Below are 25,658 nucleotides of genomic sequence, written 5' to 3'. Positions count from 1 at the left end.
AATGTTAATTTGTTATTATTGTTTTTATTGCAGATAGTAGCTTTTTAAAAACTTTTTAAAAAATTACTAATCAAAGAGAACATTAAAAAGAGGGCTACAGAAGAGAAACACTGGGTTTCAGTCCCGTCACTGTCAGTGATGACAGCCGGATGCGAGCAGTGTTCAGGCCAAAGAAAAAGTAAGATAGGTTGAAGTTTCGAGGAGCTGACACTTTTACCGTTATGTGGCCCCAGCGTTGCGTGCGCACACCAGCTTTATAATACGACGATGTTGACACTTTTGACACACCCACCGAACCATCCTGGGCAACTTCAAATGCAGCTGGCCAACGTTTGAAGGAAACATGTCTGTCTACCCGGAAACCCTAACAAAGCAGATCTGAACGTCTCCGCGGTCTCCTCCAGCACAGTCCGTGCCATTAAGAGTCAAATTGAGTTGGTTTAGTGTTGAAAACAAGACAGAGTTTGGAAACAAAATAGAAAAGTATGAAAACACCCTCAGTGTTATTCGCCTGCAGCAGAACAGTACCCGAACTCTACACCGCCCCTCTGTGCGTCGACGCGCTGAGCCAGGGTGGAGTTTTTCGTAAGCCGCTGCCGAGGGATAGGGAGAGGAACTGAGAAAAAGTCGTCTTCTGGCCTTTCCCCTGGTGGAAAACTTTATTTGTTGTCGGGAGTTAATTTAAGGATCGTTAAATCAGCTCTGTTTTCCGTGTTTGAGTGGCCGTCGACGAGAGTGGATTAACGCGCCCAGGTCAGACTGAATGTTTCTAACTTTGAAAAGTTTCTAGCTTTTTTCTTCGTTTTTTTAAAACGCGAAGTCCCTGACGTCACCACAGACTCGACATGGAAGCGAGACAGATTAGTAAACGTATGCAGATTTGGGCCTTCTAATGTAGAGAGCGCATAAACGGTAGTGTATATGATAACCCAGAAGTTAAATCACACAAATGGGAGACGAATCGAAAGTATCAAGCGCCAAAAGAGACCACCTCTCACACACACACGCACACACATCTGAATTTTCTGTGCGCCGTGTCACTGTCCTCTCATGCTTCCCTACAATACGCGCATTTTGATGAGATATATATAAGTTACCTTTATACTATGAAATAGTTTGAATGTCAAAGTTAAAAGGAGTTAACAGCTGTATTGTTCCCCTTTTGACCTACAGCATGCAAGTTCAGTTCATCACAGTCATTTTGTAGGCCGCTCATAAGTGTCCTGGGCGTGTTGTGCAGCTGTTAGAACAAGAAAAAATATCGCCTCTGGGTGTAAATTCTTACACCGCTGTGATGTGTTGTGCAACACAATGAAGGAATTTGGATGCAGATATGTCTACTAACCACCGAGCAATAAAGGAAAAAACAAAGGGTACTTTCTACAGGCTGAAGGACGGCCTGTAGAAACTAGCCTGGAAGAATTAGGAGCTGTACATTTTTAGGCAGGCTCACCTAAAATAAGTAAATAAATAAACTAAACCAAACAAAAGCATTTTTGTCTCTGTGAAATTGCTTATTACATTAATTGATTAAAAGAATGTTATAACAATTAATAACTGCTTCATTTTGTATTTAAACTTGTATCTCATTAGATTTTTACATCTTTACATTTTTTTTATATCATGCTGCTGTAACACAATTTCCCAAATTTTGGGATAAATAAACGCTTATCATTCACTGAAAAGTAATGTCTTCAGTAAATGCTTCACCTTCTTTTTTGAACTTGTAAAGATCAGCCTGTGTTCATTAAATAAGGAGTTTTGTTACATGTTAGGTTGCTTATTCAATGCTTACCTTTCAAAAAAGAAGTGCAAAGAAAAAAAATATAAATAACTATCTGACACCAGAACACATATAAGGGAACAGTTAATATATGCACAAGATGGCATGCTCTCAGTGCACTGCACATTTTCGACCACAACCACAGCAAAAATAAATAAGTAAAAATCTAACTATTTTAAGTGGAGGCGAGTGAGCAAGAGATAAAGATAGAGAATCATGAGGTCTTACAAAAGTAAGAACAAAACGTAAACTGGAACTAAACAGAAATCCAATCACTCAGCTTATTGTGACTTGTTGTCTTTGCCTTCCTGAGTGTTGTGTTTGTTTTTAGTTGAACAGATTATTTGTTAGTTGATGTAGTCTTATATGTCTTGTGTGTGTGGATTTTTTTCATTAACCAGCTTCACATGTGTAGCAGAAGCTAACTTTTAACTGCCAAGCCACTATACACTGGTGAAACACTGTGATCTGGGCTGTAAAGAAATGAAGAAAGGCCTCCAGTATTCAAGGTTCAGGCCATGCTGTGTAGTAATCTGAGCTAATCTACCAGCCATACAGAATTCAGGTAACAGAGTAAAATCCCATTTTGGAAGTTGTATCGTGGACTATTCTCACACCAGTTAAGGAAACCTGCTTCCATTCCAATGTGTTGCCGTGGTTGGAGTGTAGTGTTTTAACTCAGCCATATTTGGTCAAGACAACATGTGCAGCCACTAGTCCACAAGAAATCATTTGTTTTAGACATAAGCCAATTCCCATGGCTGTGTGAGATGCCTGGGGAGTTCAGTCACACCAATGAGGAGACTGGAAGAAAATACAGCTCTTACTTAATTTAAAAATCACACAAAACCTTAATGTTGTTGGGTTGTTTATGATTAAATGAAACATGTATAAAGAATAAAAAGAAACAGAGCTTACCTTGTGATGGCATCACACTAACTGTAATACTGGCTGGTATTATGCCAAATTGTCAATAATTTCATCCATCAGAAACATTAATCCATGTATGGAGAACAACCTCCAGGTGAATTCTAGGGTCTTACATATGAGAACATAATAAAAAAATTCATTTGGTGCTTACCAGGTGCTGAAATTATGTAAATAAAACTTGAACACATGACATACAATGTCATTATTTATTTTGGAAAAAAACTAAGCAAAAATAGGTGTGTAACACAATGCTAATACATCATCAGTGGTCTTAGAGAAACTGTTGCTCACCACCAATCTGGGAAGGGTTTTAAAACCATTTTTAGAAAGACTATTCCCATGTGGAAAACATTCAAGACAGCTACCAATCTTCCCAAGAGTCAGTGTCCTAGTGAATTCAACTCATGGGTAGAGTGTGCACTGTTTTGAGAAAATGCAAAAAACACAGGAGCTACATCTCAGTCTCTACAGGCCTCAGTATGTTAAAATAAGAAGGAAATTGAACATGTATGGCTTGTTTGGAAGGGCTGCCAAATGAAAACCTTTTCTCTCAAAAAGGAATATGACAGCATGGCTTAGGTTTGCATCTCATCCAGCCACAAGACTTTTGGAACAATGTCATTCTGACAGACAAAACCAAAATTGAGATGTCTGTCCACAATGAACAGCACCACTTTTGGAGAAAACCAAATACAAATACAATACTCATACCAACTGTTAAGCGTGGTAGAGGGGGGTGATGGTTTGAGCTTGTTTTCCAGCCACAACACCTGGCCACCTCACATTCATATTCAAAAAAAGAAAAAACACACGTGTTTTAAAATTAACTACTCATTGGTTTCCCTTTTAGAAATTACAATGTTTTTAATGTTAGCCCTTCATCAGACTGGTGAAACATTAAGAGGAGTGTGTGTGGTGTGTGTTCATGTGTAAGGACCTGGTCTACATAGGCTTGGTCCTCTGAAGGATGTGGCCCCTGAATTTGGACACAGCCTGTGTGTTTAAATGTGCAATGAGTGAGTATGTGGTTGCTGCAATTAAGAAAAGTGAGCGTATCCTCATTCTCAGAATTAGGGATATTCCTTGGAACTAATTTCTTAGTCAACTAAGCAAGGGAAAAAAAATAGTGCAACCTGCAAGTGTGATCTACCCACATGTCTCTACATGTCTTCAGGATCGCTGCAGTGGCATACACAGTCTGAATAGTTTATATGATGCCTTTAGTCGTAATAGTGAGAAGAGCTGTGTTAAGTTCTGAAAACATCTGTTCTGGTGAGACACATCTGTCATTGCTAGTGTTGGATATTTGTTTAAAAATAGCATTATCCTGATAGAAGTAGATTGGGCTGATGCCAGTACAATTCCCATAGAACTGGGCTGTCCAACTACAGGCCTCAAGAGCCGGTGTCCTGCAGGTTTTTACATGTGTCCTTTATCCAGCACCGCTGATTTAAATGGCTAAATTGCCTCCTCAACATGTCTTGAAGTTCTCCAGAGGCCTGGTAATGAACTAATCATTTGATTCAGGTTTGTTGACCCAAGGTGATATCTAAAACCTGCAGGAAACCGGCTCTTGAGGCTTGGAGTTGGACATCCCTGTCATAGAAGCTTATTTCTATGAATGTTGATGTGTCTTGGTCATTGTGGATGCTGGGCATTTTGATATCAAAGTAACCTAAAATTAAGTTTCAGATGGGAGTTTCTAAAGTGTTTTTGGCATATTATTAGGAAGGGATCACTTTTCATTGCAGTGATAGGGTTCTTGATTGATACAGGACATACAAGATGCTGTCCAAAACCACATTTTTGAAAATCCTTTCAGAGGGGTTAGTTTGCTTATAACTTTCTAGAACAAATCCCAATTTTGATGCAAAAAAAGAAACTTTGCCCTAGCCAGGGGATCAGATCAGATCATGACTAGGTGAGTTCAAATGAGCTGCCTAAATACAGGAAAGCCAGTTGGGACACCTCACTTACTCAAGAATGAGTAGCTGGCTATGACACAAGAGCATGGGAACCATTGATTGCCTTCTGAACAGACTTCCAGTGACAGATGTGGAAACAGGAGAGGTACAAGTCGAGTCAGTCTATCCACTTGCAGTGCTGGGCAGCTGAGTTTCCATGGGGCTTTGGAGCAGGGAAGCTTCAGTCATTTCAGCCACCCAGTGTTTTACCTTATCATCTTGGAAAGGCTAGAGCATTTGATGGTTAGGAGCATAAGACCACATAACCAGCCAAAAAAGACACTACTCTCTGTATAGTCTTTTTAAGATACCAATTAAGAGCTCTCTTCGATTCACCATGAAGACAGATTAGAGTAAATGATAAAATCATAAAATTCCCCAGCAAACAAAGTAGCATCTGGGTTCATACTGGCCAGATCGTAGTGTAAAAATCAGGAAGAGAACCCAATGCAGGATACACATGGGCAGAGTAAAATCCAGTTTGGGAGGGTGTAGTCAAAAGGCAAAGTCCATAGAGCTGTCCAAAAGGAAATGAGAAGTTCACAAGGGAAAATAACAAAATCATGAGGAATGCTGGGGAGCTTGACTAAGCAAGTTTACCAGATGACAAGTGGTTAGCGCAAAGCTGGAGCTGTATATACTAACACCAGTGGCTAACTGAAAACAGGCATGGTAGGGCAACAAAGCAAAGGCTGGAAGTGTAACTAAGTGAGGTCTAAGACATACAGAAATTTCAAAATAAATCAGGAAGTAACCAGATATACAGTTGGTGAGATTAATCAGCATACAATCAAGGATGGAAAACTAATGCAGGAAGTAAAATTGACAACGATTTATGATGTACACAGGAAAATAACAAACACATGCGGTTTACAAGTAAGGTGCAGTTGGTATTCACAAGTGGACAGATATTAGTTGAACTGGTGAATTGTTATTAGCTTATAATATTTCTCCTATTCTTTATTTCATTTTTAAAGTTCTCTATAGTTTTAGGAGCCTTTGTTATATGTTTAAAATTGCTAACAGGCATAAGGCATAATTCTTACACCTGGCATTGTTCAGCGTGGGCCATGAAGTGCATCTTTAATCTGTTTGATCACAAACATTATGCCACACCGTCTAATCTGGAAGTTTTCACATTAAACTTTGCCAGCGTCATCAACACTGCTGCTGTTGTGTTATCAGTGTTTCTGTTTAAAACTGGGGGCTGTGGGCTTAATGTTGTCATACTTGTTATTTACACTTTTTATTCGCTGCTCCTAAATACGTTTGTATTTTCTGGTCAGTTTTTAGAAATATAACAAATGTGGGTGAAAAACTTAGGTATACATTGTTTAACACATCTGCACGCTACAGAGCCGTGGATTAAATGAAGCATCGAAGCAAAGAATTTGTGTCGAGAATTTTTTGTAATTGACTTATTTGAGTTACTTAATTAATCATTGCAGTTGTAATATAAACTTTAGGTAAATTCTTTAGGCAAAACTTTAAGAACTGCAGCAAATAAAACTTGTGTATAAAGTGGGTTTTATTGTCATTCTTCTAAATGACAACTATACATTTTAACAAAATGTTGTTTCTCCAAGACCTTTATGCAACTCAAAATGATTTATGTGATTTTAAAATTCAAGTTCAATTCAATTTTATTAATATAACGCCATATAACGTTGAAGACGCTTTATATTGTAAGGTAGACCTTACAATAATACATACAGAGAAAAACCCAACAATCAGATGACCCCCTATGAGAAAAAACTCCCTTTTAACAGGAAGAAGCCTCCGGCAGAACCAGGCTCAGGGAGGGGCGGCCATCGGTTGGGGTAAGAGAAGGAAGACAGGATAGAAGACATGCTGTGGAAGAGACAGATTAATAACAAGTGCGATTTAATGCAGAGAGGTGTATTAACACATAGTGAGTGAAAAAGGTGACTGAAAAGGAAAATGCATCATGGGTGTCCATGATGCATTTTCCTTTTCAGTCACCTAGGAGGGGTATGAGTCTGCCTACAGCAGCCTATGTCTATTGCAGCATAACTAAGGGAGGATTCAGGGTCACCTGGTCCAGCCCTAACTATATGCTTTAGCAAAAAGGAAAGTTTTAAGCCTAGTCTTAAAAGTAGAGATAGTGTCTGTCTCCCAAATCCAAACTGGAAGCTGGTTCCACAGAAGAGGGGCCTGAAAACCAAAGGCTCTCCCTCACATTCTACTTTTAAATACTCTAGGATCAACAAGTACGCCTGCAGTGTGAGAGTGAAGTGCTCTAATGGGGTGATATGGTACTACAAGGTCATTAAGATAAGATGGGGCCTGATTATTTAAGACATTGTATGTGAGGGGCAGGATTTTGAACTCAATTCTGGATTTAACAGGAAGCCAATATAGGAGAAATATGCTCTCTCTTTCTAGTCCCTGTCAGCACTTTTGCTGCAGCATTTTGGATTAGCTGAAGGTATTTCAGAGAGTTTTTAGGACGTCCTGATAATAATGAATTACAGTGGTCCAGCCTAGAAATATGCATGAACTAATTTTTCAGCATCACTCTGAGACAGGAAATTTCTAATTTTAGAGATGTTGTGCAAATGGAAGAAAGCAGTCTTACATATTTGTTTAATATGTGCATTGAAGGACATGTCCTGGTCAAAAATGACTCCAAGATTCCTCACAGTGTTACTGGAGGCCAAGGTAATGCCATCCAGAGTAAGAATCTGGTTAGATACCATATTTCTAAGATTTTCAGGGCCGAGTAAAATAACCTCAGCTTTATCTGAATTAAGAAGCAGAAAATTAGGTCTTTATGTCTTGAAGACATTCCTGCAGTTTAACTAATTGGTGTGTGTTATCTGGCTCCATGGATAGAGTTTTTTGCCATCTGCATAGCAGTGAAAATGTATACTATGTCTTCTGATGATACTGCCTAATAGGGCTGATCGATATAACAATATATATCGGATGACGATATAAAAACGTCTATCGTTGCATTTTACGCTATCGTTTGTTTCGTGGTGTCGCAAAATAAACTGTTTATGGCAATATTTTTTCATTATTTTGATGGTCACTGTAGTGGCTATATTAATTTATTAAAGTTCTCTCTTTCTCTTATATTTAATATAACCACACTACAGACAAGCACTTGTTTTTATGCATTGTCTTTAGCAACAACAACAGTAAAACCATCGCATGTCCGCTTGTTTATTTTCCACATAAACCTTTCACAAAAAAGCTCAAGATCCTGTTGAGACTTTTCAAAATAAACCGAATCACGCGAAAGATGCAGAGTATTTATGGATGAGAAGCAAAAAAGAGCCGTCAGGTGCTAAAAAATAAACCTTAGACTCAAACATTAGAACAGGCTTTTCCCCGCAGCACGCTGTGTAATAAATACTCATAAAGAAAACGGCGGCCGTTACAACCTATGTCTAAAAATGTATAGTTTCATGCATCAGTTAAAACACTCAACTCCAGGTACGCGACGCCCAGCTGGAAACACTTCAAGCAAGTCGAGCTGCCCGAGATTCACAGAATTTACAGAAAATGTTACATTTTTGTGATTTATATCATTATCGGACGATAGATGTCTTAATATCGGGATGTGAGATTTTGGTCATATCGCACAGCCCTACTGCCTAAGGAAAGCATGTATAATGCAAACAGAATTGGTCCTAGCACTGAACCCTGTGGAACTCCATAATTAACCTTAGTGTGTGAAGAGGACTTTCCATTTACATGAACAAATTGGAGCCTATTAGATAGATATGATACAAACCACTGCAGCGCAGTACCTGTATTACATACAGTATGCTACAATTGTTCTAATAGGATATTATGGTCGAACAGTATTGAACGCTGCGCTGAGGTCTAGCAGGACAATAACACAGAGATGAGTCCACTGTCAGAGGCCATAAGAAGATCATTTGTAACCTTCACTAAAGCTGTTTCTGTGCTGTGATGGGTTCTGAAACTCTTCAAAAATGCAAATATATAGTTGTGTTACACAATGGTTATATACGAAGGGCAATAAATATACCTGACAACATGTACAAAGAATTTAGAGAGTATTAAATTTGGCTAGTCTCCCATTTAAGATTATCTTCTCCTGCACCTCTTCATTGCTTTAATGTAGCTGCTATTTTTTAAATCATTCTTTGTGTTATTAGTTATTTGTGTTGAACCTTACATTGCGACTGGGCTATTGCTTATGCTTTTTCTTGTGCTTCTGCTTTTGTTGCTACTTCTGTTTTTTTCTGTTTCTTCTTCCTCTTCTTCTGCTGCTACTACCTCTGCAGAAAATTACTAGTACCACTTGCTGATTTACCAGTCGAGCAACCAAACTGGTCCATCATCAATCTTGTATTTTGAGGATTCAAGTGGTTACCTGACAGTTTTTCTGGGTTTCCAAGGCCAATAATTTACAGTTTTGTTTGTAAGCTCCTGGACAGTAAACATTTTTTTTTAAATTTTGCCTCTGCACACTGTCACAGTGGATTTTAAATCACACAAAATGTGATTAAGAGCAGACTTTAAGCTTTTAAGTACATTGTCAAACATCACCAAATACTGTTTCCTTCCTTGTGATGCTTTAGCAGGCCTTTACTGCAGCCACCTTCAGTTGCTGTTAGTTTCGAGGGTTTTCTGCTTTCGGTTTTGGGTCATTTCGTGTCAAATCATTGTGAGGCTTGTGGTCAGCCATCTCACATTCATATATCATATATCAAATGCTAAAAACTAGTTACCTGCTGCATAACATTGTCTCCATCATATCTGATATATGATGTGGTGTTTTTCTAATCATGAACTATGCCTTCCCTTTTCCATACTTTTCTCTTGCAATCATTAAGGTTCATCTTGGTTTCATCTTTCCAAAGATGTTTTTTTTTTTTGGACAGGCCCTTGTAGATGCTTCCTTTCAAAGTGTAATCTGCGTTGTTGTACACCATCTAAATTTGAATTCAAGAAGTTGCTCACAACTTAGTGTTCCATGTTTTGTGGTTTTTCAGGCCGTTGGTGTCGCTGAGCTGCTCAATTTTCCCATACTAATCTTACTTTTTTGCTGTCTCTGATTGCTTTATTTTGGAGGTCTTTAAGCCTAAAGAATATTTCTTCACATACATCGATATCTCTTTGGGTTTCATTTATCAAATGCAAGTTCAACACTCAATTCAAAATTCAACAACCAATTTCAATTTTTTTTCTCTAATTTGGTCAAGACACTAACCCTAAATTGCTCTCCGATGCGTTCATTGGAGTATAAATGTGTATGAATTGTAGTTAGGAAGCACTAAGAAACTTAGAAGACAGTGCTTGTGTGAATGGGTGTGATTGGGTGAATGTGGCATGTTGTATAGAGCTCTTTGAGTACTCTGGGAGAGTTGAAAAGCGCTATATAAGAATTAATCCATAAGTGTACGTAGGGCAGAGAGAGACTCCTACATAATGAAACTAATCTATTTAAAAAAAATATTGGCCACTTGGATAGTGGGAGTAGTGTAGTATTTTTACCGTTCATCTTCTGTGTTCAACAGAACAAGTTCTTTGTGAGAGTGTGATTGTCTCTGAAACATAGACTGAAGTTATTGTCAAAATAGACATTTTGACATTTTTTGGTTTTCAAATAGCTCATAATGTTGTAATTGTGTTGCCTTATACTAAAGGCAAATGCTGCTATTTTAACTTTCCTTCACCCGTATAAATTTCCCTCAAACAAGTGAAATCTGATCTGTACAGTACAGACCAGAACAGAAATAATTAGCCTCGTTTCCTTTTTCCCCCTTTTATAAATTCCCTTATAGATTTCCTGTTTACTCTAGGGTATTGTTTTGACAAAACCTTTTAGTGCACTGAATGGTCAGATTAAAAAAAAATGTATGAAATGCTAAAAAAACAAGAGAATTGGAGATTTTTTCTAGTTGGGGAATGGTATAATTACTGTATATGAGCATGTGTAGACTATAGAGTCGAGAGGAAATGTAAGAATGGGAGATGAGATGCAAAAGTTCAAATGCGGTCGTTGTGGTTACTTGTTTAAGATAGACTGTAACAATGCCACTGGGTTATTTTCACAGTGTCACATCAGGGTAAACACAGCTTCAATTTACAATAGTACAGCAAATGTGCATTAGCAGAGTGAAAGTTGTTGTGAAAAACTACCAGTAAAACAAATCATACTACAGTTGGATACAAGTGTACTAGTTACCTCAGCTCTGTAATAAGGACACTGCAATGACTTTGTTATTGTGTTATGTGCTCTGGAGCTACAGCTGTGTCTACATTTCTTGGACTCAAGAACTCTTCTATTAGTATCAGAGTGGTGCCAATGCCAATAGTGATGATCAAATGTGATATAAGCAGCAACCTTAAACTGGAAAAGTGTTTCTCATGATGTTTGTGTTGATAATAGTTAAGCAATTTCTGTGACAAATAACAAATATGACAAAAAATGACTTATTGAATTATAAAACAAAAATTCAAAACATGTTTTATTAAATTTAAGATTCTTATAAGAGCCGGTAACTTCTCTAAAACAGGTTGTCTTATTTTGAGCCTGATGAAGGTTCTGCAGTGACTTTAAGCTGGTTGCCCACATTGCAGCACAGCAGGCAGCAGAGACTGTTGAAGGCCACGATCACAGGAAGTTTAAAACTCTACCATCTGTATACGAAGCTACACTCAGTGGTTGCAAAGACTTGTATTGCAGCACTGTGAACTCCTGATAAACTATTCTTCACCATAAGTGGTTTTACTTGAGCAATAATATATGTCCACCCAGATGACCTCTTTCCTAATGTCCACAGATGTCCTGAGGTTACACAACCAAAACAAATTAAATCTGTTATTTCACTTTTTTCTTGTTCTTACATAGAAAAAGAGAAAAATGTTTTACTTGTATAATACAAGTACTATTGTTTTTCTTGTGACATTACCAATAAGTTTGATGTGTCACATGGCCCTCTTCCTATTAAAAAAACAAAAGTTGTATCCAAGATGGCCGACTTCTAAATGGCCACCATGGTCACCACACATATACTAATGTGCCACAAACACGACTTTAATATCACCAACCATTCCCATGTTATTACGGTGTATCCATATAAATGGCCCACCCTGGACATCGGGATATGCCAAACAAAAATCACATCTAGCGCACATAGGGCTGGAGAACAACAGGAAAACAGAAAAACAAAACAACTAGACCTAGTCCTTGTTTAGTCGTTTGAAAATTTATTTTAAACTTTGCACAATTTCTGATTGTCCCTCAACATAATATTTTCTTCATATCTGTGATGTGTTTCATTGCAACTAAATTAGTACATTTTCATTTTTTTCAAACTTGCACACCACACAGTTTAAAAAAAAAGAGTCAGCTAGACATTTTTGGAAATGGCTGATACTGGCAGAAATGACTGTAGCCAGAACTATAGTGAGGATGTACACAACGTACTTATCAGCCCTGAAGACTAGTTAAGTGAAATGTTTCATTCTGGCCTGAAAAGATAAGTTTTTGAAATAATCCTCTTGTTGTTAGTGGACAGTTTTACAGACACGTTAAAAAAATGGTCAGGCCTGTAGTACACTAGATAAAGACTGAGGTATAGAGTATCTGAATTCCATTGATAGCTTGGATACTTGGCTTTAGGATGACAGCTGGCCGCTGTCACTTTGCAGAGGAAGTCTGGCTTTGACTAACAGGAAGTCAAGTTAGCCACACATTTTTTTTCTTGTAAGAACCAAGTCATGTTTTCTGGAAAGAGGCATTAATTCAGAGTTATTGCAAAGATATATTTTAAGCACTAAAAGGAGAAAGTACCTTCAACGGCATAACTAATTTTATACTTTAAAAGCCCAAACTTGGAATCCCTTTTGCAACAGCTGGACATTTTTTATATCTGTACCATTAAAGAATTGTGTTTTCATTTGTGATATTGTTTTACAGTGTTTTTAGAGTACACTAAGACCTTTACTGTGCTATTTCTCATTTTTAGCAACTGCAGTAATTACTGTTGTGACCTCGCACTTCCTCTTTCAGTCAGGGTGGAGTGGGAAGCATTTACTGTACAATTTCTGAAGTCTGTAGACTTGCAATGTTTTTAAACAAGATTATCTTTCAGATTTCGAGCTGGTGTTAAATAAACAGGAAGATTTGAATGTTGAAGTAGCTTTTGCTCGATAATGGTCTTTGAACATTTAGAGCTTTAAAGTTTCTACATTGAATAATATTGAGGACTAACACTGACTAAACGTGAACATTGTAACTTTGAAACTTGAAGGACTAGGATGAGCTTTAGATTAGTAAGCTTTGTCAACAAACTGACCCAATACTCACTGCAGACTTCCAGCTAAGTCACTGCTGGGCATGTGTGGATGTTAGAGATGCCCATATATGGCGTTGAATGTCTTTTAAAAACAGGAAATGACATGTAGACAGCTGATTAGGAACTTGAAAGAATGCTGTCATTCCACAGCAGAGGAAGAGGAGTGGGTTCATTTCTAGAGATGAACCCACTCACTTGACCGACAGCTGCACTCCTCCTCCAATGCATGCACGCACACACACACACACACACACCTAAAATAGCTATTAATAACATGTAAAAATCTTTTACATCAGAAGAAATTATTCATATCATACAATAACTGTCTGCAATGCAACACATCTGTCTAGCAAAGAGTAATCTGTTCTCTCATGTTAAGTTTACTTTAACCCTGCACTCACGCTCACGTAAATACCACACCAATTTATTGCAGCGTCCACTACAACTTGCGCTGTTCTGCTGAGCCACTTTGATGTACTCTGATATTTGCTAGTCTGTTTCAGTGCATGTAGTACTGCTGATTATATTTAAAATTTAAATTCTGTTTTTGCTTGTTGATTTTCATATGATTATATTTCAAATATTTCTTTCTATATATTGTTTACATTTATGCTTGTTTTACTGTATTTATCAGATTAGTTTATACTTCAGCTGTATTTAACAATTTTTAACTGACGTAATGGAGGATGTCCCAACTCTTATTTTTCTTGCCTTGTCTTGTCCTGTCTTATTTTGCAAAGCACGCCACACCTTGCCACACTTCACCAAACAGAAACACACCAGTTATGTGGACCTTCTCACTAGTTACACGCTTAATTCTGACATTAATTTCACTAAAATGGATTAAACTAATATTTTATTTTATAACATTTTTTTAAAAAGTGTCTGCAATGTTATAAAAAAAAACCCAAAGAAATCAATCTCTAATATACAAACACATTCCAATTCGCTTTGTGTATTCTTTCAGTTGAGCAGCAGTTTCTGCTTTATTGTCAGATAAAATTCTTGAACTCTACTAGATTCCATTTGTGGGATTTATTGGAACATGTATGTGTGCGAACAGGGACTGAGCACTGTCTAAAGCTTGTGTACCGTATTCACAGTTAGCTTTTGGAATAGAACATTTAAATTACATGTCATATGTTGTGTCAAAAAGTGAGTTTATCTGCAGCTTTATATTTCAAATAGGACAACATTATTATGATGTGGAATTGCAAGAGTACAAAATGCTGTGGAACTGTGTTTTGTAAGATCGTTATAATGTAAAAGCATATCATTATGTCATTGAAAATGTTGGATCAATAAAATAAAATAAATCGTGTATCTGTTTATATTTGATTTTCCTCAGCTAGGTAGAAGAAACACAGAGCTGATCATCTGAGTGGCTGTTACAAAAAATTGGTTCAAGTCAGGTAAGTATTTTATTCATCTTCTTCATGATCATGTCAAATAGTAAAATCATAATCAGGAGCCCTAACAATGAGAAGCATACTTACATGTTAGCCATCCATCCATCTTCTTCTAGCATATTTTTCTGAAGTATAGTATGAAAACATTTTCTCCAACAAAACAATCTTTTAACATATAGTGAGTAGTACTCACTGATATATGATAACAATATATGAATGCTCCAGACAGTGGCTCATCTCACTCAGCCTGTTGTCACACTGGATTTTAGTCAGAAAACAGTTTGATTGTCATTTGATTGAGCAAGTAGACAGTAGGGATGGCACCGGTAGTAACCAGACCGAAAAGCAGCGCACATTTCGGTGTTTCTTTTTCCTGAGATGTCATACACTTTGGATTCTAGCCAATCATCTTACCTTTCCGAGGATAGTAGGCTTGCCCAGGTACGTACGTTCTTTTAGAGCAGAGCTACAGATTAAAAGTGCCCAAGGCAAAGCGGTCAAAAGTCTGACTGTACTTCACAGCAAAAGATGCAAACTCAGCAGCCTGCAACAAGTGCTTCAAGGTGATACTGTGCAAAGGAGGTAACACCTCGAATCTGATGAAACACCTGGCAACGCATAGCGTTTTTTAAAAGCTGAGAAATGCACCGTATTTGGTATCGGATAAAACCTAAACGATACCCATCCCTAGCAGACAGTGGTTCCATCCCTGGGTTGTGTGAGAATAGATGAATATGACTTGTAGTAAAAAGCAGTGCTTGAGTACTCAGAGTTGTAGAGTATTATATAACCAGTACATTTGGCATTGGTTTTTTTAATTTTATTTGTTTCTGCAGTAACCAGCATTCATGTTGCTAGCTGTACTTTTTAGGTTGAATCCCCTTTATACTACACAGGGAGCAAGATGGTGAAAGAGTGTTATCAGGATGCGAGTCTGACAGTTTTACAGTGATAAGTAAAATGTCATTTCAAAAAAGCTGAAAAAGAAAATCCCCTACTCTTTATTTCCTTCACCTCTCATTGCTATACAACCTCAGGATCTTGCATGAAGAAATGACAAAGAATCTCTCACAATGACAAAACCACAGAGAGTTGTTTTCCAAAAAAAACATACCTTTACTGGCATTTAAACAGTTAAGAGACAATTTCTTTTTATTCAGGAACCGGAAAACTGGATTTTCAGTTAAAAACATTTTTTTATATGTGACACATGTAAAAAAAGCTAGAGGTGGTGTTTCTCACTTTAACCTCAGCTTAAGACATGGGGCTGAGAGATTAGTTTTCACTTCCTACTAATGTGAAGTTCTTTAGCGGAATGTCATGTAAAGGAGTACCAAAATAAAATATATTTATGAATATAGCAGTTCTTGTCATAGCTATGTGCAATGAGAATACCTCTGATGTAGAGAACTTCCTGCTGTGTGCTACTTGTGAGAGGAGGCAGCTTTGACATTATTTAGAGTATACAGTTACAGCTGTTCTACACTTGCAGTTAAAACCTCCTTTTAACAGGAAATAAGGTGTGTGTGTGTGTGTTTATCAAAAAGTCTTTTTTTTTTTCCAATAGACTTTATATGTCTTTCAGATTGAGTTGTACTATTGGTATTGTGACTGTGAATTAAATATGCTATTTCACTGTAATGGTACAGTTGACATGTTATGACTAACTACTTTATGGATCCTCATGCAGGTGTGAGTTGGGTGGAGGTGCAGAGCAGCAATCATGGTGACCCTGTCATTAAAGATTAGTGTGGGGAATGTAGTGAAAACTATGCAGTTTGAGCCCTCCACCATGGTCTACGATGCCTGTCGCATCATCAGGGAGAGAGTCCCAGAGGCACAGCTTGGCCAGCGTAAGTTCTCTTTCTTTTTTTTTACTTCTTACTTCATCAGAACTGATTGTTGGATTGTTGACATGGAGAAATTGTATGCTGCATATAAGATAAGATAAGATAAGATAAGATAACCTTTATTAGTCCCACACGTGGGAATTGCACATAGACTGATCAGGCATGACATTGTAACCACCTGCCTAATATTGTGTCAGTCAACAGATTAGACTAGAATGGTCACATTTTGACTTTGGCAAGCTGATGTGAACCTGTTAAAACATGTTTGTTTGAAAGACTAATCCACTAATGTGATTTACATGAACAGGGGACTAGCACAAGTCCTTCTAGTCTACTGTCTGGAGATCCACAGGTATGGCAAGAAATAGAAATCCAGCGACTTAATCAGCGTTTGTGTTTCTTCTACAGCAAATGACTACGGACTGTTTTTGTCTGATGAAGATCCAAAGAAAGGCATCTGGTTGGAGGCTGGAAAGGCTCTGGACTACTACATGTTAAGGAATGGGGTAAGGAAGTATATCACACATTCAGCTATGACTAACTGTTAAATTTATGAATTAGGATGCATTTGTGATGATTTGTGAGTACTAAATACACTTTCACCAAGGGACATCACTGGTTTCTTTGCTCTAAATTAGCTGAGTCAGGTTGTTTTTGTTTAATGCTTCTGTAAAAAATGATGCTGTCTCTAGGAAGAAAAGCAGTGTGATGTGAGTATTGTGAGAAATAGCAGGATCTAGTTTAAATCTATTTCAAAGTTTCCAACAAAATATCAGCAGCTGGTCTGTTGCCTCTGTCTGACAGGACACTCTGGAATACAAGAAGAAGCAGAGGCCACTGAAGATCCGCATGTTGGATGGGACAGTGAAGACTGTAATGGTGGATGACTCCAAGATTGTCAGTGACATGCTGATGACCATATGTGCTAGAATAGGTCAGCTATAAGCCACACACAGCTCACATTTAATTTCCAGAACAAGATGTTGTGTGTTGTTACAGGTTTATTGCTTTCCCCCCCACTTACCATGAGATTCTTGTGTATATATAATGTTGTTGTAAAATGTAAAATAAATGTAGTAATTTCAATCTGTTTGTATGTCAGGTATTACAAACTATGATGAATATTCACTGGTGCGAGACATTGGTGAAGAGAAGAAGGAGGAAACCACAGGAACCCTGAAAAGAGACAAAACTCTTTTAAGAGATGACAAGAAAATGGAAAAGCTGAAGCAGAAACTCCACACAGACGATGAGTGTATGAGAAATACAAGCCTCCATTCTAATGCTCTATAACAGACTTGCTTAACCAAAGTGTGTGTCCCGGGTCACCTTCCACATCTTCTCTAGCTCCTCTCTCAGCTTCTTGTGTTCCATCTTCCTGTTGTTGCTATCGCTTGGTACACTCAACAAAAATATAAACGCAACACCTTTGTTTTTGCTCCCATTCCCCATGGGATGGACGTAGAGACCTAAAATTCTTTCCAGATACACAATATAACCATCCCTCCCAAACAGTGGTCACAAATCAGTCCAAATGTGTGGTAGTGGGCACATCTGCTATATTGAGATAATCCATCCCACCTCACAGGTGTGCCACATCAGGATGCTGATCTGACATCATGAGTAGTGCACAGGTGTACCTCAGACTGCCCACAACAAAAGGCCACCCTGGAATGTGCAGTTTTTTGCGCTATTGGGGGTCTGGGGACCCAGAACCGGTCAGTATCTGGTGTGACCACCATTTGCCTCATGCAGTGCAACACATCGTCGCATGGAGTCTATCAGATTGTCAATTGTGGCCTGTGGAATGTTGGTCCACTCCACTTCAATGGCTGTGCGAGGTTGTTGGATATTCGTGGGAACTGGTACACGCTGTCGTATACGCCGGTCAAGCACATCCCGAACATGCTCAATGGGTGACATGTCCGGTGAGTATGCTGGCCATGCAAGAACTGGGACATTCTCAGCTGCCATCTGCCCTGAACAATGTGAACCATGATTCATCTGTGAAGCGCACACCTCTCCAACGTGCCAGACGCCATCGAATGTGAGCATTTGCCCACACAAGTCTGTTACGGCGACGAGCTGGAGTCAGGTCAAGACCCCGATGAGGACGACGGGCATGCAGTTGAGCGTCCCTGAGACGGTTTCTGACTGTTTGTGCAGAAATTGTTTGGTTGTGCAAACCAATTGTTCCAGCAGCTGTCTGGGTGGCTGGTCTCAGACGATCTTGGAGGTGAACCTGCTGGATGTGGAGGTCCTGGGCTGGTTACACGAGGTCTGCGGTTGTGAGGCCGGTTGGATGTGCTGCCATATTCTCTGAAACGCCTGTGGAGACGGCTTATGGTTGAGAAATGAACATTCAATGCACGGGCGACAGATCTGGTTGACATTCCTGCTGTCAGCATGCCAATTGCACGCTCCCTCATTGCTTGTGGCATCTGTGGCATTTTGCTGTGAGACAAAACTGCACATTCCAGGGTGGCCTTTTGTTGTGGGCAGTCTGAGGTACACCTGTGCACTACTCATGATGTCAGATCAGCATCCTGATGTGGCACACCTGTGAGGTGGGATGGATTATCTAAATATAGCAGATGTGCCCACTACCACACATTTGGACTGATTTGTGACCACTGTTTGGGAGGGACGGTTATATTGTGTATCTGGAATGAATTTTAGGTCTCTACGTCCATCCCATGGGGAATGGGAGCAGTAACAAAGGTGTTGCGTTTATATTTTTGTTGAGTGTATTACTACCTCTATCACTACAATCTTCTTCTCTGCTTGTCCACCACTACTATCTCTGGTTAGTTAGCCATCACTATCTTGTCCGTCGGGATCTGGAAGTCCCAAGGGATAAATATTTAATAGTAAATAATTAAACTAATCTACCAAATCTTCACTGCCACATTCTTTAACTCTGTAACTCTGAAAGAAATTGGAAAGACTAGTCTTTTTTCTGTCTGGAAACACATTAGCCAATCCTTATGCTGAGCTTTATTCAAAAGAAAAAAAGACTTTAACCAATTTTTCTGAGTAAATTCAATGTCTGCTTTCCAAACGGGTATGTCTGCTTCTGAAACTCCTGTCCCATACGACGTTCATGGGAGAGGAGATTATAACAAAGTGTTCTGCTTAAATATTATGGTGTCATGAAACAGGAATGAGAAACATTTTTTCCAGAGAGTAAGCAAAGTGCTTTATCTGAATCAAAATATGGTTACAGATTACAATGAAAATATGACTGAAAAAATTCACCTTGATGCTAAAACATTTTGACTGGCTAATATATTTCTAATATTGGTCTTTATGGCATCCCGTTTGGTTTGGGCTTTCCGTAGTGAACTGGTTGGACCATGGAAGGACACTGAGGGAACAGGGCGTGGAGGAGACAGAGATGTTGCTGCTGCGAAGAAAATTCTTCTACTCAGACCAAAATGTGGATTCCAGAGATCCCGTCCAGCTCAACCTGCTTTATGTGCAGGTACAGAAAAACATTGACATTGACTTTCTCATTGACATTGTTTTTATTATTATTATTATTATTATTATTATTATTATTATTAATAATAATAATAATAATTTATTTTTCTCCTGTTGTCTTGGATAGACATTATGCAGTCTTGAGCCACCCCTCATTTCCTAATATTTTGTTCCAAGGAGCCAGATTTTCTTTTTCTTTGGCTATTGGCTGCCTTTGAACTCATTTTGTGTTGTTTGATGAGCCACTTAATATTTATCTATTAATCATTTAAGCATAAAAAAGGCACCTAATTCAAGGGATGAATCTGTGTTGTGTCAACTTTGCAAAGAACCCATTTTAAATTGTTTTTAGGAACTTTGCTACTGGCAGCTCATCACAAAAACACAGAATTTACTCCTGTTATTTTAGTTGAATCTATAAAAAACACCAAAGGTAACACAGATTGACAGGAATAAAATAATAGACAAACAAGTAGATTCCTGAAGAGTTATTAGCTAAAAACTTGGCATATCTTGGCATGGTGTGCAGTGTCTTTAAAACATTGTGGATAAAACTGGACAAGTGGGGGACAAAAGAAGACGAGACAGGCTTAAAAACAATCTGCAGCAGATAGATAGTATCTGAAAGTCGTGTCCTTAAAAAAAGGTCTTCTGCAAAGACCTGACACAGGACCTGAGAGATGCCCTTCAGTTGATCCATGTTCTTGGAAGCCTCACCAGAAATGGTTTCTGTGGCTCAGCTGGCTGTCAAGAGGCCGTTCTATAGGAAGGGAAATTGGGAGGAAAGGCTAAAGCATACCAAGTTACACAAGAACTGATGGAACCGACTCTTTTCTTATATATCATTTTAAATATATTTTTGAACTGGCTCAATAAATTATTGCACCTATTTTAAATTTTCCTAGTGAAGAAAATGAAGAGTGGCTCAAATGTTATATGCTGTTTTACACTGTAAATTTTTGCTCTAAAAAACTATAATGATTTTGTGTGTGTGTGTGTGTGTGTGTGTGTGTGTGTGTGTGTGTGTGTGTGTGTGTGTGTGTGTGTGTGTGTGTGTGTGTGTGTGTGTGTGTGTGTGTTGGGACAGGCTCGCGATGACATCCTGAATGGATCTCATCCAGTCTCCTTTGATAAGGCCTGTGAGTTTGCAGGCTATCAGTGTCAGATTCAATTTGGGGATCACAACGAGTCCAAACACAAGTCTGGCTTTTTAGAGTAAGCACTGGTATTTTGGTTGTATTGTTGTTTTGTCTTCAAACTGTAATGAGCTGCCTGTTAAATTTTTTTTTGATTTGACCTTTTTCCTCTTCAGTTTGAAAGAGTTCCTTCCCAAAGAATACATCAAGAACAAAGGGGAGAAGAAGATCTTCCAGGTAAGAAGTGGATTCTGTGGCAGTTTTGAACTAAATGTCAGTTCTGACTGTGCTGTTCTGTTTAATATTTTTGATGTATAAAGATCAGGTCAAACACAAATTTTATCAAGATGACTTATACTTGGAGGCTGGTACATAATACCACAGTGAGTTCTTCTAATCCTCTGACTGTGTTTCTGCAGGCACACAAAAACTGTCAAAACATGACAGAGATTGAGGCTAAAGTCAACTATGTGAAGCTGGCCAGGTCCCTGAAAACGTATGGTGTGTCATTCTTTCTGGTCAAGGTGAGAAGAACAATGGATTACCAAAGTGGAGGTTGCTTTTGATTTGAGACTTGAGACTCACTTTACAAATAATATTCATTTACATAATTAAATAATATTATTTACAATAATACGATCAGCACAAAGATAGAAACTTGCAATTTCTACCAACCAGTCCAGCATGTTGCATTAGTGGAAACTGTTCTCCAAACTAGCCAGTTTGCTACTACATTTCTGAAAAAGGGCTAGGGGAAGAGGAGGGTATGAATAAGAGTCAGAGAAGAAAAATTCACAAATAGGGCAAGATTCATCTGAAAATGTTTAAATACTTTATATGCTTTCTCTCATTCTGCAGTGCTAGCTGGATGATGGCTGAGTTAATTTGTTGATTGTGGATCTTCATGGATTGAGTCATTAATATTTGCCCAGTTTAATTTATGTTTACTTCACAGTCATTTCATTTCCCTTCATGCAGGAGAAAATGAAGGGTAAGAACAAATTGGTGCCTCGACTTCTGGGTATAACCAAAGAATGCGTGATGAGGGTTGATGAGAAGACCAAGGAGGTGATCCAGGAGTGGAACCTGACCAACATTAAACGTTGGGCTGCCTCACCAAAGAGCTTCACCCTGGTGAGTTCTTAAGTAGAGACAAGATAAGAGCATTGTTGAGCCTGGTTCAGAAATATCTTAACCAGATCTCTCTCTCTCTCTCTCTCTCTCTCTCTCTCTCTCTCTCTCTCTCTCTCCCTCCCTCCCTCGCTCTCTTGCTCTCTTTTTCTGATTTGAACACCTGAAATGACTTTTAACACATTATCAAACTGCCTTTTTTCTCATTTTACTATTTCCACCAGGCCAGTGCAACACCATAAGATTGTTTGGGTTTTTGTCACTGTGTAACATTGCATCTGACTTCTTCCCAAAACAGTTCTATTGCCTCTGTGCACTCAGTCATAGTGAGTTAATATGAAGCATGCATCCACGGTGTTTGAATTGCTTCACTTGCTGATTTTTATTTTTATTTTTTGCAAATATTTTTATTGAAAAAATAAAACAACACAGTACTTGCACTTACCAAAATACAATTAACCTTTCTTCATTTTCCTAAGTAAATATATTTATATATATAAAAAAAACAACTAAACAAAAACAAACTCTAAAACATTTTAACAACACTAATCTTACCGATTAACCCTCTCAAGGCAGGCGTTGCTGATTTGCAACAGTTAAAAACTAACAACCTGATTACCCCACATACATATTTTATGATTTTTTTTACTCAGAAGTACCACTGCAGGACTTGGTTGTGCATTAGCAACAAAAAGTTTAATTTGAGCCTGAGAGGGTTAAAGAAAGGGGGAGATTACCCTATCTTTGAATATCAGATGTAATCCTTGATATAAGGGGAGTCAAATTAGTTGATTTAAGGCCAGATAGAGAACGAGTCATATTAATCCCTATGTATTTAAACCTCGATGGACCACTTGCTGATTTCTAATCCTCTCCTAAAACGTCAATTTCCAAATATTCGTTCCATGCATTTTTCTAGCAAAATACTTTAGTGAGACCTAGAGATGGATGGCAATTACTGATATCACTTCTCTTTTCTCATGGGTGCGTTAAGAGTCACCACCATCGCTAAGTAGGATATCAAAGACATATTACATTCATGAAAATGATTTGCATGCTGTGTGGTCAAATGTTTGTGCATGTCAGAGGTATATCCCCACTTTGCTGTAATCAGTGTTGGGCTCATTACTCGAAAAAAGTACTTAGTAAACAGAACAATCCTCTTAAAAGTAATGCAGTACGTTGCATAATTACTTCCAGGGGAAAGTAATTCAAATTATGGAAGGCTCTCAAGCAAAAGCGCTTCTAGAAAATGTTCCATCAGTGGTATTAAAAGTTTTATTTTAAATTTGTATACAAATCATTTTCAGAAAAATTTCACCTTTGTTCAGATTGCATACGTTCAGTTGAGCCTTCAATTGATTCTTTGGTAATTTCTCACTACATCCTCTGTTCTTCACCTAACCTAATGGAATAGTTCACCTATTCAAGAAGCTATTCATTTTCCAGTATAATCTGTAAGGTATTTTAACTTCTGGTTGTTTGCTCTGCCTTTAGGACTTTGGAGATTACCAGGACGGTTACTATTCTGTGCAGACCACTGAGGGAGAGCAGATAGCTCAGCTTATTGCTGGTTACATCGACATCATCCTTAAAAAGGTCAGCAGCATTATACATTTCATTGACAACATGGATGCTTTGATGGGGGATGAAGAATTTATTTCCTAAAAAAATGTCAAAAAATACTACAACACCATTTTGTCTAGTGAGATTTCTTTTGACATGTCACTCTTTCCATGTCACTCTGTAAGTATTCAACGCAATAGAATTTCTTTACATACTACATATGTTACATATGTGCTGGTGTGTATTTATCATCATACCATAAGGTGATCTCAAGTTCTGTGCTGACATTTCACAAAGAAGATATGAAACACGAAGTCCTGCGTCTTTTCAGGTGTTTTACAAGCCCAAGCTTGAAAGTGGCTGCTCTTACTGCAGCACAACACTGTTTATCTTCTCTGTGCTCTGTTAAAATGTATTATTTAGTTCTTTAAAATATGTGCCTTTTGCTTGACAACTGGATTACCACTCATGGCACTTTCACACAGGACTGTGGACTCAGTGTGCTCGTCAGTGAGTCTGGTGTACTTTTGATCACAGTGTCGTTTTTCATGTCATCATTGGCTTTTCCAGTCACACTGTTAATGCCTACTCATTTTGCTAGACACTATGGTAGTGTCAAGAAGAGCAGTGCTTCCTGACCAACTGTTCAAAGTTGCATAAAAGTGATAGAAAAACATCTTACTAGGCAGCTGTCTGTACTGAAACTCATGTTTTTAATCTTTTCTTTATTTTGAAACAAAAGAAAATATAAATCCTTTAAAACTGAATTTGATATAATCCAGTGTGTCACCACATTTCTTTCTCTTGACAGAAAAAGAGCAAAGACCACTTTGGCTTGGAGGGAGATGAAGAGTCAACCATGCTAGAAGACTCTGTGTCACCCAAAAAGTAAGTGTATGAGTGTTACCACTGAATAGTTTTCTGTACTTGACACGTACAAGTTTCACTGAATGGTATTCCAACAATACTCCATCCATCCATGGAGTATTCAGCTTTCCTAAGTCGCCACCAGGTAGTTATTTGTTGACAGTGTAGCTCCTCTCTTCAGCTTAGCGTTCAAGAGTTGCAGCTGAAGAGACAACTACATTATTACAAACCGGATCATTGACCTGCACCTCAGGGCTTTCAGAACTAGGTTCTTTCTCATGCCACTCCAGGTCCACGGTGTTGCAGCAACAGTTCAACAGGGTCGGCAAAGTGGAGACAGGCTCAGTGGCCCTGCCAGCCATCATGCGCTCAGGAGCTGGTGGACCAGAGAGCTTCCAGATGGGCTCCATGCCTCAAGCTAAGCAGCACATAACCAGTGGACAGATGCACAGAGGACATATGCCTCCACTGGTATGACAGAATGATAAGACATGAAACAGAAATTGGAAATTAAACTGTAACAGTAGGCTTTATTTTCTCTTTCCTTAAAACTTAAATATAGCAGGCTAACATCCTCATAAACCCACGTGAACGTGCAAATGCCAGAATCCTTACTGAGCAGCCAATGTTGATCTGTAGCACTGAAGTGACGCTTTTATAAAAATTAGGAATTGCATATTTGTGAATTTGTTTTACAGAAATCCAAACAGCCAAGTACAGTTTTAAAAAATGCATTCATTATGTTTTTAGTTATAGGAGCAATTTCTGTTATTTTGTTGTTTCAAACACAGAATTATATTCACAATTTCTTTTAATTTAATACATTCACTTTTTTATCAACAGACTTCAGCACAGCAAGCCCTGACTGGAACCATTAACTCCAGTATGCATGCTGTCCAGGCTGCCCAAGCTTCACTGGATGATTTTGATACTCTGCCTCCATTAGGAACAGATGCAGTGAGATTTCACTTCATTTGCTTGGACTGATTTAAGTGCTGATTGTATTGATGATGTATAGTGAAGACTCCATTCTAAATGGATTGTTTTTTTGTTTTCTTTTAAGGCATCTCAAGCTTGGCGCAAAAACAAGATGGATGAGTCCAAACATGAAATCCATTCACAGGTGGATGCCATTACAGCAGGCACAGCCTCCATGGTCAACCTCACTGCGGGTAGGAATAGTGGAGCATCTCTCTGTTCTTGTAATCATGCTTTTTTCAACAACAAAAAAAA

General features: G+C 38.3%; 1 protein-coding gene across 2 annotated transcripts in view; it reads left to right on the top strand.

The window, feature by feature from the left end:
• The first annotated feature begins 291 nt into the window (after positions 1-291).
• tln1 (talin 1) overlaps positions 292-25,658 on the top strand; it is a 61,512-nt gene continuing 36,145 nt past the window's right edge. Inside the window, exons 1-16 of one of the 2 annotated variants that reach the window (XM_080875007.1) lie at positions 292-753; positions 14,336-14,395; positions 16,083-16,245; positions 16,651-16,748; positions 17,047-17,176; positions 17,345-17,497; positions 19,584-19,726; positions 20,813-20,940; positions 21,038-21,098; positions 21,281-21,385; positions 21,840-21,995; positions 23,490-23,591; positions 24,370-24,446; positions 24,716-24,896; positions 25,269-25,382; positions 25,489-25,597. In XM_080875007.1, the coding sequence (XP_080731133.1) occupies positions 16,116-16,245; positions 16,651-16,748; positions 17,047-17,176; positions 17,345-17,497; positions 19,584-19,726; positions 20,813-20,940; positions 21,038-21,098; positions 21,281-21,385; positions 21,840-21,995; positions 23,490-23,591; positions 24,370-24,446; positions 24,716-24,896; positions 25,269-25,382; positions 25,489-25,597 (1,687 nt within the window). In that variant the 5' untranslated portion in view covers positions 292-753; positions 14,336-14,395; positions 16,083-16,115. Of the gene's footprint in view, positions 754-14,331; positions 14,396-16,082; positions 16,246-16,650; positions 16,749-17,046; positions 17,177-17,344; positions 17,498-19,583; positions 19,727-20,812; positions 20,941-21,037; positions 21,099-21,280; positions 21,386-21,839; positions 21,996-23,489; positions 23,592-24,369; positions 24,447-24,715; positions 24,897-25,268; positions 25,383-25,488; positions 25,598-25,658 lie in introns of both variants that reach the window. The other variant, XM_080875006.1, reaches the window with a different exon arrangement.

This window comes from Rhamphochromis sp. 'chilingali' (assembly GCF_963969265.1).
Source record: "Rhamphochromis sp. 'chilingali' genome assembly, chromosome: 2".
Lineage (NCBI taxonomy): Eukaryota > Metazoa > Chordata > Actinopteri > Cichliformes > Cichlidae > Rhamphochromis > Rhamphochromis sp. 'chilingali'.
Note: the sequence above shows the minus strand (reverse complement) of the source record. Positions and strands in the feature narration are given on the sequence as shown.